General features: G+C 43.9%; 2 protein-coding genes across 3 annotated transcripts in view; one reads left to right on the top strand and one right to left on the bottom strand.

The window, feature by feature from the left end:
• nots (nothepsin) overlaps positions 1-11,132 on the top strand; it is a 53,102-nt gene extending 41,970 nt beyond the window's left edge. The window contains exon 9 of the mRNA XM_039768835.1: positions 9,667-11,132. Within this exon, the coding sequence (XP_039624769.1) occupies positions 9,667-9,843 (177 nt within the window). The 3' untranslated portion in view covers positions 9,844-11,132. The remainder of the gene's footprint in view (positions 1-9,666) is intronic.
• A 902-nt stretch (positions 11,133-12,034) lies between these two features.
• The window catches only part of LOC120539086 (bestrophin-3-like), a 57,364-nt gene continuing 52,249 nt past the window's right edge, over positions 12,035-17,149 (bottom strand). For both annotated transcript variants that reach the window (XM_039768833.1, XM_039768834.1), the window contains 3 exons: positions 13,753-13,833; positions 13,430-13,581; positions 12,035-13,279 (listed from right to left, as the gene is read on the bottom strand). In XM_039768833.1, coding sequence (XP_039624767.1) covers positions 12,454-13,279; positions 13,430-13,581; positions 13,753-13,833 — 1,059 coding nt within the window. In that variant the 3' untranslated portion in view covers positions 12,035-12,453. The remainder of the gene's footprint in view (positions 13,280-13,429; positions 13,582-13,752; positions 13,834-17,149) is intronic.

Raw genomic sequence — 17,149 nt, 5'->3', positions numbered from 1 at the left:
AAAGAGACAAGCAACAGGATACTGGAAGTGAATAATCAACCACGGAAAAGAAAAACATGGGCAGAAGTCAGGGAATTGAGAAGGGTCAATACTAGCTAGCATTTTTCAAAGCTAGGAGCGGATAGTAAACCAGTTGATCTGGCATACCAGATGAAATTTCTCTTAATTGTGGTATTGATTTCCAAAATTTTAGCAACATTAGAACGTTAGAACATTAGAACACTCTAGACAAGAACAGGCCATTCAGCCCAACAAAGCTTGTCAGTCCTATCCAGTGAATTCTTCTAAAAAAACATCAAGTCGAGTTTTGAAAGTTCCTAAAGTCCTCCTGTCCACCACACTACTTGGTCACTTATGTGTCTCTGTGTAAAGAAAAACTTCCTAATGTTTGTGTGACATTTCCCCTTAACAAGTTTCCAATTGAGTCCCTCTATTCTTGATGAGCTCATTTTTAAAGTCACAGTCTCGATCCACTGGACTAATTCCTTTCATAATGTGATGTTTGGGCACATATGGCCACCCTAACCCCGAGAGAGACAGGTAAGACCAAAGGTTCAGCATGCAACTCACACTTTTATTTACAGCTGGGGAGTGCTTTTCTCTGGTCCCCACAGCACAGCAAAGCACCAACACAGTCCCTTTGCCACCCCTTCCCTCCGCCACGACTCTGGCCATCAAGTGGTGGTGACTGGCTCCTTTGACAGGGCTCAACAAGCTTCTTTAGGAAAGGCTACCATATAGGGCCCTGCAAAAGTCCATGCACTCCCTGGCGGTGGCCACAGGCCCCAGCAGGGTTGAGTTTCTTTGCTTATAACCCGTGGCCCCGCTGAAAACCAAAGGGGGTTACCCTCTGTTGGTCCAGGGGAGGAACTGTCCCCCAGTCCTTCCATAATCAGGGCATCCTGGCCAAGTAAGGGCCCTGACCATCCGTCACAATAATTTTAAACACTTCAGTCAGGTCTCCTCTTAATCTTCTTTTGCTTAAACTGTAAAGGCTCAGCTCTTTTAATCTTTTCTCATAACTCATCCCCTGTAGCCCTGGAATCAGCCGAGTTGCTCTTCTCTGGATCTTTTCTAGATCTGCTATGTCCTGTTTGTAGCCTGGAGACCAAAACTGCCCACTGTACTCCAGATGAGGCCTCACCAGTGTGTTATAAAGCTTGAGCAGAACCTCCGGTGACTTGTACTCAACACATCAATGCACTATATAACCTGAGTCTGTTAGCCTTCTTAATGGCTTCTGAACACTGTCTGGCTGTTGATAGTGTTTAGTTCACTACAACTCCTTAGTCCTTCTCATAAGGTGTACTCTTGATTTGTAGATCTCCCATCCATCCATCCATCCATCTATTATCTAACCCACTATATCCTAACTACAGGGTCACGGAGGTCTGCTGGAGCCAATCCCAGCCAACACAGAGAGCAAGGCAGGAAACAAACCCCAGGCAGGGTGTCGATCTCCCTTTGTGTAATCAGTAGGGATGGGTATCGTTTAGGTTTTATCCGATACTGGTGCCAAAACGGTACTTTTGAAACGGTGCCGGTGCTTAAACGGTGCTCGAACCGGTGCTTAAAAAAATAAAGAACACAAACTTCGTCCAAAAACCTCTTGCGTTTTTATTTTTCCCAGTAATTTTTTTTAAACAAAATTATAACAAACCTTGCCCTTTCTGTCAATAAAACATAACTCCTTTGGTTGGAACCAGTGCTTAAACAATTGAAAACACAAACTTTGTCATGAAACCTGTGATGTTTAGCAGTTTTTTTGCAAGAAGATAATCATATTAGCCCTTTCTGGAGCTATACGGCATCGCTCTTGGCTGATGGCATGCCCAGCACAAGAGAAAACTCTTTCAGAAGGCGTTGATGACGCTGGGACACACAAGTATTTTTCTGATAGGGCAGATAAATTGGGGAGTGTACCCCTCTTACTCCACCACCAGGCCACAGGGTCTTGTCCAGAGGTAATTCCTGGCAGTCTTTTGTATATTTGATGTCTTGCTGCAAGTTATCAAATGCGGTGCATTTTTCGGCTTTTAAAAAAACGCCATGCGACGCCATGTGTTTCATTAGATTTGAGGTGTTACCTCCTTTGCACATTATTACCTTTAAGCATTTGTTGCAGGCTGCTGGGTTTATATCTTTTGCTGTGAAGTACAGCCACACTCTCAAGCGCTTCAGCTTCGGCATTTTAGCTCTGCTCTAAAAAAAAACCCGTACATACCTGGGCCCGCCTACTATCCTTGGAAAGGAAGTGATTGGCTAGATTTCTCAGGGAAAAAAGCACCGAAATAAAGCACCGAATTGTGCGCTGCTTTTCGGTCTGGTTACTACCGTTCATGTCAGCACCGGTTCCACAATGGCACCGGACACCGGTACCCATCCCTAGTAATCAGACCTAACAAGACCTAAATTTAATGCACGCATTAGACTGAGCTCTTTTAATCTTTCCTCATAACTCATCCCCTGTAGCCCTGGAATCACACTGTAAGAATTATGTTTCTGAACTTCTCTAGCGTCTTCAACACCATCCAACCTCTGCTCCTCAGGGACAAGCTGACAGAGATGGGAGTAGATTCACACCTGGCGCCATGGATCGTGGACTATCTTACAGACAGACCTCAGTATGTGCGTCTCGGGAACTGCAGGTCTGACATTGTGGTCAGCAGCACAGGAGCGCCGCAGGGGACTGGACTTTCACCGGTCCTGTTCAGCCAACATACATCAGACTTCCAATACAACTTGGAGTCCTGCCACGTGCAAACGTTCACTGACGACACTGCTATGGGTGGGCTGCATCAGGAGTGGGCAGGAGGAGGAGTATAGGAACCTAATCAAGGACTTTGTTAAATGGTGTGACTCAAACCATCTACAACTGAACACCAGTAAGACCAAGGAACTGGTGGTGGATTTTAGGAGGACCAGGCCCCTCATGGACCCGTGACCATCAGAGGAGACTGGGCAGAGGGTACAGACCTATAAATACCTGGGAGTGCAGCTGGATGATAAACTGGACTGGACCATTTATTAGCAGGACGCTGCTGTGTGATCCATGCATGTATGATAACTAATGAACTCTCGTATGTATAAAATGTAAAGAAATGTTTCAGAAAGCAACAGTTTTATTATCTACAGTAACTCTGTCAAAAATATAAAGAAACTGTCAATTATTTTATTCTGACCAGCAACACGACTAAAATTCTCCATTAGAATGAAAGTCCTAGAAGCCTGGTGCCTCACAGAGTGCAGGCTTAGAAGCACATGTGCCACAAATAGGACCCGTTTCTTTACACTGTCCACTCCTGTCGCCCACAACACATTTGGTAGTTGGTGACTGTTTGCAGTCAGAGGGCAGCTGAATGTCCATGTCATGCTGTCCTGACACTTGTGACAAGTCGCACACCTTGTAATGAAGAAAGCACTTTTGTGGACAGCGATCCGTGTCAGAGCCAGAAGGTTCCACTTCATCCAGCTGACTGTCACTATCTCAATCACTGTCATTATCATCAAAATATTCATTTTGCAACAAATCTGCTTGTTTCAATATGTCAGCAGCTTTATAAATTTTTCACAAAGATGTAACTGTCTATTTAGAACACTGTTTTCCACAAATAAAAAAGCTATCCACTAGATGGCAGCACTAGAATAGATAACGGAGACATGGCAACAAAGCTTATGAGCCAGCTGACGGTCTCTTGTGAGGTTTCTGAAATCTTTTAGGACCACCAACAAATAAAATGGGATGGCACGCTGAACCACGACTGCCACGTCTGTGGAGGACTTCTTGTCCATTGCCAAGGAAACCACAGGTTCGCAATGCAATAGCAGAGTGCCGCAAAAACAACTACAAGCCAATCGAGATTGCGCTATACATGCTTGTCACCAATTGGTAATGCAAGGGACATTATAAATTCAGGGAACAGTATAACTTGGCCAGTGACCTGGCCCCGACTCTGCCTGATTGCTGTGTCTGTGTATAAGAGAGTTGTAGCACCCGCTGCAATTAATAACCGCACTGTTCCTGTTTCGAGTTGAATAAAGCTGGTTTTTCCTAGAGTACTGAGACTCAGCCTCGTGTTTTGGGGTGCAAGACAGAGACTCACGCATCACAGTCTATAGAGGCTGTAAACTGACATACGAGTTATATCATACGTCACGCCTTGACTCCTCAGTGAGACACAAAATAAGTTGTACCTTGCATTGCTCATGTTCAGAGTGTTAACAATTTGGCCTAGATTTGTTCAAATTTTAATTTTATTCAAAAGTTTGCATGCAGAACCAGGCATGTTGCAATTTTGATGGCCTGATGATGATATGTCATGTAATAGGAACCACTTGGCAGGCAATGGGGGTCATTGCTTGAAACAACATGAGGGCACCCACCGAACAACAAACACAATTACAGCAAAACACATCACATATTGATACCATCATATTGTAAAGTAAGTTAATTACGTCATCACACTTGCCAAGTTAAGATGGTGGTGGCATAAGACAAATTCCTTGTCAAGTTTTGTGATTTATTCAGAAAACAACAACAGTGCTGATAGGGCTAAGAATTCATTTTATTTATTTTTTCCAATTTTGACTTATTCTGTGTGCATTGAGCTTCAACAAAGGTTATTTTGACTAACCTCCCGTTTATTCCAATCACGACTTAGCCTTCCTCCTTCTGTTCAGGGGAGGCCTTAGGCTTGTGAAAAGCCACCAAATCACATGGGCCACTACGCCAATATATATCTATACTAATAAACGGCAAAGCCCTCACTCCCTCACTCACTCACTGACTCACTCACTCACTCATCACTAATTCTCCAACTTCCCGTGTGGGTGGAAGGCTGAAATTTGGCAGGTTCATTCCTTACAGCTTCCTTACAAAAGTTGGGCAGGTTTCATTTCGAAATTCTACGCATAATGGTCATAACTGGAAGCTGTTTTCTCCATTTACTGTAATGGAGATGAGCTTCAACGCCGTGGGGGGGAGTTTCGTGTGACATCATCACGCCTCCCACGTAATCACGCAGTACATAGAAAACCAGGAAGACCTCAAAAGCGCAAGAAAACATGCATTATATAATTGAGAAGGCAGCGAAACAATAAGAAGCGGCGAGTGACATATACAACCATATTCATGAGTTCTGCTACTGAAACAAAGCACGATGTAAACCTACACTTTAAATTAAGTTCATAGACAGGCTGCGCTGGCGTTTGTAATTTAGTGCCTGCCCATATAAGGCCGTCCGTCAGCGGCAATCCAATAGCAAACTGCCACGGGTAAATATTCACGGGTGAAGGACTGTGCTTATGGAGAGGAAGATGAGATGGTCAGGGTGGTGTTTGACACAAACTCAGCGAAACTGCGAGAGAAAGTTTTAAGTGCCAGGACTAAGGTAACATTAAATACAGCCACAGACATCATACGAGATGGCACCAGCACAGCTGGGAACCTTCAATGCATGTACACCGAGTGGCTCACGTGAACTGACGCAGTGCACAGATAAAAGCAACAGTTCCAAAGAGCTGAACAAAACCGAATTACACAATTGAAAAGGCAGCAAAAAATATGAAGCGTCTGATAAGCATATTCATAAATCCAGCTACTGTGGAAACAAAGCACACGGTGGAAAAAGTCAATGTCCCGCTAAAGGAAGACAGTGTAAAAAAAACCCGTGCATGCAGTGTGTCAGGTCTCAGATAAAGAAGAAGACGAGCTGTTTATTGATGCAGTAAGAAACGAATCGATGAATGAAACCTGTCATCTTTACAACGATTGACAAACACGGAATGTAACTTGAACACAACACATCCTACAAATACGAACCTGATTGAAAGAAATAATGATAATCAAATCCTTGATGACAGCAACACTCAGTAACACTCACAAAACAAATACTGTATATTGACAGTCGTGTTACGTTATTTTTAAAATGTTCCCTTTTCTTTTTCTAGCTTTTTAACACACTACTTCTCCATGATACGCGGGTATATATATATGTATATATATATCCCGATCTACATACTCGAATAATGGATACTTTATTCGCCATCAATGATTGTTTTGGTAAAGCCATACTCAGTGTATTCATTAGATGAACGGTAAAAAAGTAAGGGCAAGGGGAGGATGACTCATTGAGGCATGCAAGCAAAACCACAATAGCACGCGGGCTCGATGTACGAAAAAATATATCTTTTTAAGTTCTATTTACTCCATATGTGTCAAACTCAAGGCCCGCAGGCAACATCCTGCCCGGTGTGTAATTATATCCGGCCCGCGAGATCATTTTATATACTGTATTAATGTTATTAATGGCCCGGGGATATGAAGCACTGGTAACACAATAAACTACAGATCCCATAATGCAGCGCTTCAGCTGCCTTGCGAACACTTACGCGCCCGCGCCTCTTCAGTCGTTTCCTTACTTTGCGAAGGAAGCAGCTTTTTCAGAGCTTCTGCACTGTTTTATAAACGAATGATATATAAGAAAGTCCTTTTTCCTTGCTTCACCAACGAAGCAACCTTTTATTTAATTCACGGGTTCTCTCTATTTTATTGTTCATTTATTACGATTTTTATAGTTATTGTGTAGGTTTTATTTAATCCACGGGTTCTCTTCTGTGTTCACTGCGGTGTCTTCTTTCGTTTACGACCTTCGCCAAGGAAGCAGAAACTTACAACCACCGAAACTTTGTAACGGCACAAGACTTCAGGTCACATCTCTACAAAACAACCTAATTGAAGCGACTATATTTACTGGCAGTGCCTCAGAGACACAGTTTTTATTCCTCGCATCCCCGTTATACCATCTAATCTCCCATTTTAATTCAAACGCGTTCAATTTCCAGTAAGGCTCTGCTTCAATGACAATTAATAAGTCTCAGGGACAAACACTACAAAAGGTTGGCATTGATTTGAGGCGGGATTGCTTTTCACATGGCCAACTGTATGTTGCATGCTCAAGAGTGAGCTCAGCACACAGCTTAGTCATATTACAACCAGAGGGCCGAACTGACAACGTGGTATACAGAGAGATCCTTAACAATTAATTTTTTACATATTTTCGTTCAGTCTAAAAATGTTTACTTTTTTATTAATAAAAATATTCAGACAGTATTTCACCGCTGCGAAGCGCAGGTATTTTGCTATCGAATATAAAACAGAAAGAGAAAATAACGACACTGTTGACGGCAATGTGGCCGAAAACCATTGTGCTTCTTGTTAATTAGTAGGTTGTATTTACTAATGCTGCTGGAGTCGGAGCAGTAAGCTATATGTAGTATTATAACGTTCTGCCGTAATGAGAATATCATGGGCCGCCACTTGGTTTTCAAGTTACGGACACGCGCATATAGAAGCGAAGCTAGTGCAAGTAGGCGAGTCCTCTTACAAGTAAATGCTTCACCTAGTTTTAATAAAGTATTAGTGTTAGCACAATAGTCATAGTGAATATCTGGTCAGATAGGGGACACGAAACATTCGCATACCCATTCTAAGCAAAATGAAGCGATTTCGAGTACACAAATCTGGTTATTCGAAATGGTGGAAAAAGCGAAAGCTGGCAAAATGCAGCTGAAAATTTTGGCAAAAATTAAACGCTTGTGTCATGAGCACGAGACGGCTATGCAGTGTCTGTAACGGACGTGGCCATCCGCCATGCATAAGATACCATATTGACATTGGCGGGCGAAGGGGACACCGATTCTTTCTCTGCCCAGGGCCGCCACGAGCCTAGAGCTGCCCCTGTTCTGTTATCCATATACGAGGGACATTAGTTTCAGCACTTTTTTTTTAAACTCAATTTATTAAGAATTTCAAAAACAAATTATGAGTCATGCTCTGCTGGGTCCTTGAGCAAGGCCCTTAACCTGCAATTGCCCTGTCCTGGGTATGACGTTAATCTGCATCCATCCCTGCATGGAGGCCCTCCAACCTGCAGGGAAAGACTTGGGGGTTGTTGGCAGAATTGGCACTCCCGCCACCATAAAAAACCTCACACTGGTTCCATTCCATTTAAACTAGCGTGGTGCTGGGCTGTCACCCGTTGCATGGCTACACTCAGGTCCTAATCTGAATCGTGAGTTGGTTTGTTGTGTGGTGGGTGCGGAAATGGACTGTATCAGCGCCTGCTCCTAACCTGTCCTCCCTCTCTCTCTCTCTCTCTCTCTCTTTCTATATAGTCATCTTCATTTACAATGCAATTTTCCCAGCATCGTCCCAGACTTTTTAATGCCCAATTACTACTCCTCCCACCCACCTTCGCTGTTTCCAACGAAAATATAAAAGTGCAGAAACTTTTTGAACGTCCTTCGTACTAATTTGTTATCCATATATAAGTTTTCATGGTTTGTTTGTTTTTAATTTAATGTACTTCAGAACACCCTAACACCTTTAGTATTTGGCCAAAGTCAAAGCTGACCGACAAGATTTTTAAAAATCAACCTAATTAAGGCAGTTCATTATTTGGCATCATGCAGGTTTCCCATTAGGTAACAGGAATGAAACAAATAGCCACAAGGTGGCGCCAGATCTATATTTCAAGATTCAAGATTATTATAAAGAGTATTGCCTGTGGCTTTGCGAATGCAGCGTTTGGTGTAAATGTCCATGATGGAAGGAAGAGAGACGCAGATGATCTTCTCAGCTGTCTTCACTATCTGTTGTAGGGCTTTATGATCCCTGACCATGCAATTTCCAAACCAGACAGTGACGCAGTTCCTCAGGATGCTCTCTATGGTTCCTCTGTAGAATGTTGTTAGAATAGCTGGTGGAAGATTGGCTTTTCTCAGCCTATGCAGGAAGTAGAGCTGCTGCTGGGCTTTCTTGGCTAAAGAGCTGGTGTTGTAGGACCAGGTGAGGTTCTCTGCCAAGTGGACACCCAGGAATTTGGTTCTATTGACAAACTCCACAGTTTAGCCATCAATGTTCAGTGGCAGATGGTCACTCTTAGTCTTTCTAAAGTCAACAATCATCTCCTTTGTTTTGCCTACATTCAGAGACGGGTTACTGGCTTTACACCAGTCCATTAACCGCTGCACCTCCTCTTTGTATGCTGACTCATTGTTGTTGCTGATGAGACCCACCACAGTCGTGTCATCGGCGAATTTTATGATATGATTTGAGCTGTGCATTGGTGCAAAGTCATGAGTCAACAGTGTGAACAGTAATGGACTGAGCACACAGCCTTGAGGGGCTCCAGTACTCAGTGTGGTGCTTCTGGAGATGTTGTTTCCAATCCTGACTGACTGAGGTCTCTGAGTCAGGAAGTCCAGAATCCAGTTACATAGGGAGGTTTTCAGTCCCAGCATTCTCAGCTTTTCCGTCAGCTGCTGAGGCACGATCGTGTTGAATGCTGAACGTATGTGTCCTTATTGTCCAGATGAGTGGTGGCTATTACATCATCTGTTGAATGGTTCCGGCGATAAGCAAACAGCAGGGGGTCCAGTGAGGGGGGCAGCAGGGTTTTGATGTGCCTCATGACAAGCTTCTCAAAGCACTTCATGATAATGAAGTAAAGCATTGCAGATGTGCTCAGAGTCCATCACAGCTGGAAAATTGGTGCTTGTTGGAGATAAAAAGTAAATAGCTTTCTTTATGAGAACATGAATTTGAGTCTAATAAATGATTTGCTAAACAAATGAAACCTGATTAATCCTCCCATCTCTTTCCAGGAAACCATAGGGCAGCGAGAGCTCTGCTTCAGTGGCTTTCAAGCTCTCGACATCTCAAGCAAGATGGGGCCAATCTGGATCCTGGGAGATGTTTTTATATCAGAATTTTACAGCATCTTTGATCGTGGAAATGACAGGGTGGGTTTTGCAAAAGCCCACTTCATTGAAAAAAAGTAGGAACTACTTAATCACGAAAATATTAAGATGGAATCACAAGTACAATCAGTAGCCTTCAGAATATCAATTCAAGTTCTTCACTTTTCGCTAGCACCCCATGGCTACAGTCACCTGCTGAGATTTCTTCTTGGCTGGTGGGCCAGTGCAGTATGATGGTAACTACTGGCTCTGCCGGTCTTCCTGGCCCAGTCATCAACTGTGGAGCATTTTCTTCACGGTTGCCTCAGATGTCTCCCCCCCATTCCAGTATCATGCCTGCAAGTTCAATTACTTAACATAAATACTCCCAGTATGAGAGTGTAGCTGCATGTTTGATGACATGCTGGCCAGCTCAATTACATACAAGGTAGCATATGCATGGATGCCTTACCCTTAACACTGTTTGAGCAAGATCAGACTCCCCGGGGCCTTCTAAAGGAAAATGATGGATGGGTTGAGAGATGAACAAGGTCCTGAGAATAGGAGGATAGGATTTAAGGAGCATGACCTCCCTCCAGCAACCAAGTGGCATGCTACCTAAATGCTACGATTGATCCATAAGGGTGGTAAAATAACACAAGGGAGTTGGCATAACATTCTCACAGATGTCCACCTTTCTATTTAACTTCAGGTCTTTGAGATTTATCACTACCTGGATCCAGAAGGTTGTAGGAATGCTGACACTACTCTCCTAAAGGCATGTCCAGCCCTAAATATAAACCAGGGCCAGCCCCACCGGCTCAGAGACCTGAACTTTAATGTGACCTCTTGTCATATCCCGTTTAGCTGGGTTGGTGACCTTTAAGAGCCCCTAGGGTGAGTTGCTTTCCAGTAACAGAGTGTTCCTTTTCAAATCCCTCTTCTGACCTAAAGATACTCAAATAAAGCCCAATGTAATTTCTGGCTCCATGGCTCCTTCTAGAGTGTTTGCAGTGTTTGTTGTATATTAGGAATCACCTCAAGGAGAGCAGTGATGGTGAAGAGGCGTCTCTACTGGGCTTCCTCCCTCAGTCCAAAGACATGCAGGTCAGGTGAACTGGTGATACTCAATTGGCCCGCGTGTGTGGTTCATCTTGTGATGGACTGGCGCGCTGTCCAGGGTTTGTTTCTGCCTTGTGCCCTATGCTGGTTGGGATACGCTCCAGCAGACCTCCCCACAACCCTGTTCAGGACTAAGCAGTTCAGAAAATGGCTGACTGACTGACTATACAGTATTTCTCTGGCTTCTTTCTATTATTGGCACAAACATTGTAATTGTTAGTCCATTAAAAATGATTTTATCTTTCAATAAATGTTCTTTCCCAGCTTTACGTAATCTTTGTTTTAATTTTTAAGGACCCTTTAGGGTTGGTCGGTTCTTGTATAGTTTTGTTTTTAAATGTTAATATTTCCACCACCATTTTGACCAAGCCATCGCCAGGTGACATATCTTTGAGGGTCCTGTGGAAGCCTTCTGTCTTTTCTGCATCCGAGTCTGAGGAGAAACCTCTTGAAAATGAAAAGAATTGCCTCTTTTTCAGAGTTTATTTTTGATTTAGGAATTTAGCTCGGAAAAAAATTTGGAACCATCGTATAGATCGCTGGGAGATTGAAACAAATCGTCGATAATAGGCAGGTAAGTGAAGACACAAGCAGGAAGCTATGCTAGGCTGGGTGGCATTTCATATCCAAATGACCAGAACAGACATACGGGGAAAGACCAGACGTTCCACCGCTAGAAAAGGGTGCATGTCACCACCATCCCATTCCATCTCCTGTTAACAGGGAGCAACCTTTATGTGACCGTATATATACTCAGCGGCCGCTTTATTAGGTACACATGTTCAACTGTTTGTTAATGGAAATATCTAAGCAGCCAATCACATGGCAGCACCACCGTGCATTTAGGCATTTAGGTTTTGTCAAGATCACCTGCTGAAGTTCAAAGTGAGCATCAGCATGGAGAAGGAGGGTGACTGAAGTGACTTTGAGTGTGGCACCTTTGCTGCTGCCACACGGGTTGCTCTGAGTCATTCAGAAACTGCTGATCCGCTGGCATTTCCACACACAACCATCCATATGGTACAAAAAAGGGAAAATATCCAGTGAGCGGCAGATCTCTGGGTGAAAAGGCCTTGCTGATGCCAGAGGTCAGATGAGAATGGCCAGACTGGTTCATGTTGATAGAAAGGCGACAGGAACTGAAATAATGCACAAGAGACCATTTCTGGCGATGAAAGTGCAATTTAATGAGATTCACACTGGACATCAAACCGCCGCCGAGTTTACGCTTTTATTTTTATTATTATCATCATTAATCAAGAATGTGACAACAATGCAGGGGTCCCTGCAGCCACCCCTGAGCTGTTCTGCACTCTGATGGTGCCAGTCTTGACTCTCTGTGCCCAGTGTGACCCCACTTAGTGCTATTTGTTACTGATAGTGCAATTAAACGATGGTCTCCTTTGAACTTAATAGTGGTTGGTGTTTTTATATTTAAATAACAGCTGTCCTTCAAAAGATGTTCCGCCTCAAGCAGGTGGCCATACACATTAAGTGCCACCTGATCCAGTGAAGGTCACTTTTTAATGCTCTGATTTGCCCCACATTTAGACAGGATTCTCACCAATCCAGCAGTCTGTCACAGCACGGCTACTGACCTCTACCCATATTCTCTTCAATGGTTGATTCTAAAATATCCGTTTCTCTGGTTTCGGTCTGACTGGTTTCTTCATCTGCCCGTGTTTCTGTCGCAGCGTCTGTCACACCAAATAAACGGCGCCTACTGGTTGTGGCCTTGGGACTTGGGAAGCTGTACATGGATGCCCTGGAGTGCTGTCTGCGGACGCTCTGCCTGTTCACCTTCCTTTTCAGCATGGGGACACTCCATCTATGGCTATCGTTTTTTTGGTCCTTTGTGCTCCCTTCACCTTCGATGGATTCCTTAAGTACTTCATCTTTTCCACTATTATCATTCTCAGGGGCCCGGGCTGAGCCATCCGGGCAGCTGAAGGTTGGTCGGACAACAGTTTCTTCAATGGGAGGTTCTACCAACCGGCTGCCTCCACTGTTCTTGTCGCCTTTTTTCGTGTCCTGCAAGGGGCCTGGCAGTCCATCTGGTTGCGTTATCACAAGAGCAGGAACTGTCCCCTCCGCTAATGCTGAACGTTGGGGTGTTGATGGCGCACTCACCTCCTGGAGTACAGACAAGTGATCTCTCAACGCCTGTTCTTGGGATCGCGAACGGGTGCGTTTCAAGGCGAGTTCATCAACCCCAAACAGAGGTCTGTGCTCAGGGAAAGGAAGAAACACATTGGACAGTTCACTGCTGTGCCGCTTGAGAGAGGACCTCCTGAAGGGGGAATCGTCGGGCACAGTGAGGAGCCTTCGCACCCGCCGCAGCACAGACTCTTGACGCTGGAGTTTGCTCTCCTCTTGGAAAGGATCTTCATACTGCATGAAGCCGTGGTCAGATAAGCTGGAAATGATAACACAAGTCCATTATGGAGCCACTCTTAATTTTCTGCAGTATCACAGAATCTCATTTTGGCCAATTAAACATTTCAAGGCAAAGGTTTTTCTGGGATTAAACACAGCAATCTGAAGGAACAAGCCTAAGGATACCTACCCCATGTCAATGGTGGACCCCAGAAAGGAGGGAATGCAGTAATCAGCAGCCGCAAGGGTGTAGGGGGGCCGCACATCAGAATCGTTCCAGTAGATGTCCTTTTTCAACCGAGGAATGTTCATGTGCATTTCATCCACAGCCAAGAGAGAAACCTGCAAATCGAGTCCTCCTGGTTAGAAATGAATGGACAGAAGGGGAGAGAACTGTGTGCAACAGCAGAGTCAAATAAATCATACAGCTGGGTGCAGGGCATTTCACCCACTTCCCATCGCACTTCCTTGGTGGGCACAAAATGCTCCAGGTCATCCGCCATACTGACTAACCTGCAGATTTCGGTCAATGCACCAGTTGGCCTCAAAGTCATCGTCGTCCTCTCCAAAAGGATTAATGAGCTGCTCAGCCACCTGTGGACAGGAAGGGGTGGAGAATGTACGTCTGAAAGATGGTCTTAAGCAAATTGTAATTGGGGGCTCTGAGTTATATGAAGAAATGTTTTCTGCTTTTATAGAAAAGAATATTCTTAAAATTGATGATTTGCGAATCATAAGCATATATAAAAATAAGTATTACATCGTAGCGCATGCAAGTACAGTAAGGGTTAACCCATAAAAAGCCCTCACTTGCACATTTTATTATTTTTCTTTTTTCAGCTGCAAACCACCGATATCTTGTTGCTAAGCTCAAAAACGTAAGGCAAGGACACCGTGAACTTTGAGAGGGTTAAGTAGACTGCTGTTTAAGAGATGCAGCTGCTCAAAACCTCAACCTGGAGAGATGCCTGGACGTCAAGTAACTTTCATTTGAACAGCACAGTGTCTCATATGTGGGGCTTCCTGGTTTCGACTCAAGATGTGTTCTTGATCAATGAATTAGTTTTGGAAACCTGGAAACCTATAGCATATGAAGATAAGTCAAGTGATGCACATTAGGTGATGGTGGGAAGAGCCATAAGGAGGAGAATATTTTGCATAAGTGATAAGAATTGTAATAAATGTAAGCTCACTGAAAATGCTAATGGCTCATCTCACTTGATTTGAGTTTGTAAACGCATCACGCAATAAAACTTGATTCAGCTAACTTCCCGAAACTCTGTGTGCCTTCTTTCAGCAGCGCGTTTGTGCCACGACACTTTTAAAAGCAAGTGGAGTCACACGGTATATCACTGTACTCTGTGTGCTGCTTCTCCGAGCGTCCAAGTTTCTGGATATTCTATCAGACCTCTGGCAATTAGCAAGAAGATGCTAAGATTTGCATTGGGTGTGACGAGGATGGACAGGATTAGAAATGAGGACATTAGAGGGTCAGCTCAGGTTGGACGGTTGGGAGACAAAGTCAGAGAGGCGAGATTGCGTTGATTTGGACATGTGCAGAGGAGAGATGCTGGGTATACTGGGAGAAGGATGCTAAGGATAGAGTTGCCAGGGAAGAGGAAAAGAGGAAGGCCTAAGAGAAGGTTTGTGGATGTGGTGAGAGAGAACATGCAGGTGATGGGGGTGACATAACAAGATGCAAAGGACAGAAAGATATGGAAGAAGATGATCCGCTGTGGCTGGCAACCCCTAACGGGAGCAGCTGAAAGAAGACGGGCACTAGGAGTTTTGACTGGCTATTTGGCAACGTTTTCTGCTTAGCATTTTGGGTTTTGGTTTTATAGTGTTACTGGTGAGAATCACTTGGGGTTGACACACCCACCCTCTCCCTTTGTCTATCTATCTATTATATAGTGCCTTTCACATCTATCTATTATAAAGTGCATTTCCTATCTATTTATCTGTCTGTCATATAATGCCATTCATATCATTTCTATCTATCAATCATATAGTGCTTTTCACATCTATCTATCTGTTATGTAGTGCCTTTCACATCTTTCTATCTAATTATTCCTGCCAACTATGCTATCATATAGTGCCTTTCACATCTATCTATCAATCTATCTATCTATTATAAATTGCATTTCCTATCTATTTATCTGTCTGTCATATAATGCCTTTCATATCTATCTATTGTGGCGAGTGGCTGGGGCTGCTGCCCAGCTTGCGCCTCCTCCAGACCACGAGGAGAGACTGCCCTGGTTGCTTTGAGGGTCACAGATACAGAGCTTTGAAGCTCAACCCTGTAGGGGCCCGTGGTCACCACCAGGGTGTGCCCCGCTGCCTTTGGAGCCCTGGACCTTAGCACTTCCATCACACCCAGAAGTGTCGGGGGGGAAGAGGACCGGAGACATCTGGAGTGCTTCGAGATGCGCAGCCGGCATGCGGAAGAATGTCGGGAAGCACCTGGAGCACATCCAAGTGTGTATATAAGGGGGTGCCTCCCTCCATTGGAGGGCTGGAGTCGGGTAGAAGAGAACAGAGCTTGAAGGAGAGAAGTGGAGGTGGGCCAGAGACAGAGAAAGGCATTGTGAAAAGGCCAGGACTTGAGGGGTGATTGGTACTGCGGCACTGGGGTGTGTGTGGCTACATTTGTAAACATTTGTAAAATAAACGTGTTGTGGTGATAAAATCATGTCTACCTGTCTGTGTCTGGGCTGTTCCCGACACTATCTGTCTATCTATCTATCATATAGTGCCTTTCACATCTGTCTATCTATCTAATTTAATCCTGCCAAACACTCTATTTATCTTTCTAGTCATCCAACATGAGACGGCAGAGGTGGGACAGGAGCTCAGTGTTGGGATGGCAAGTCGTAATATCCACCTCTGTACTGAAGGGAATCTCCTTCCGGCTGTATCAGATAATGGCTGCTGTGCCCATGAAATGACTTCTACTGCCCAGCAGCACTTTTCTCTCCGTTGCTGCCATTCTCACCACCCACCACAGTCAGACCCCACTAGTTGGAAACAATTCAGCTTAGCTTCAGTTCCTGATATGTTCTCTTTCTTTTCGTTTGTGTCCTCCCTATTTTTCATGAAGCAAAATATAAAAAGACCAAAAAACATATGAACATCAGCACCAAAAACATTAAGCAGAATTCAAGTCAAGAAAGAGCCAAAAAGTCCCACACAAAATTCTTTATGTACAGTTGCCTAAGTAAAGATACCCGGCCAAGCGAAATGCCATCTTTTATAAGAGTCAAGTGTCGATGTCACACACAGCGCTACCACTACACACATTTCAGCAACAAGACATTGATGTTATAAACAATAACTTCAAAGTGGTGCCATTTACAAAAACGACTTTCATGTAATAAAAGTCACCAAGCATATCAATAAAATAAATAATGACAACAATGGGGAATTGAGATGAAAAAAAAGATGAAAGCCTACTTGGTGGACTGAAGTATCGCGATTAAAACACTACAATGGCAGAATGATAAGGGGATTCAGACCCACATGTTGTGGTGGATCGAAGGCCATGGAGCCTGGCAGTCAGCCATCTTTAGTAGGTTCTGCTTATCATAGTCATCGTTGTCTTTATACTTTTTTACTTGTAGTTTCATGAACCATTTGGTTTTTCATTTTCCTTTATTGCAATCACCATTTTATGGTTGTGTTTACTTTCTCGTATACGACGTATAGGGAAAGAATTGTAATCATCCAAAAATTCGGCCTTGAGATTTTGATGAATCTCGATGTTTTAAGACCTCCTCGAGTCTGAAAATACCATTTTGGGATTACGTCTGTCTGTCTGTGTGTAAACACGATAACTTCCGTTCACTTTCACTTCAGTCTACCAAATTTTGCATACTAGTATTAGGGTACAAGACGTCAATTTCGATCA

The sequence above is a fragment of the Polypterus senegalus genome, chromosome 11 (genome assembly GCF_016835505.1).
Source record: "Polypterus senegalus isolate Bchr_013 chromosome 11, ASM1683550v1, whole genome shotgun sequence".
In the NCBI taxonomy this organism is placed as follows: domain Eukaryota; kingdom Metazoa; phylum Chordata; class Cladistia; order Polypteriformes; family Polypteridae; genus Polypterus; species Polypterus senegalus.
Note: the sequence above shows the minus strand (reverse complement) of the source record. Positions and strands in the feature narration are given on the sequence as shown.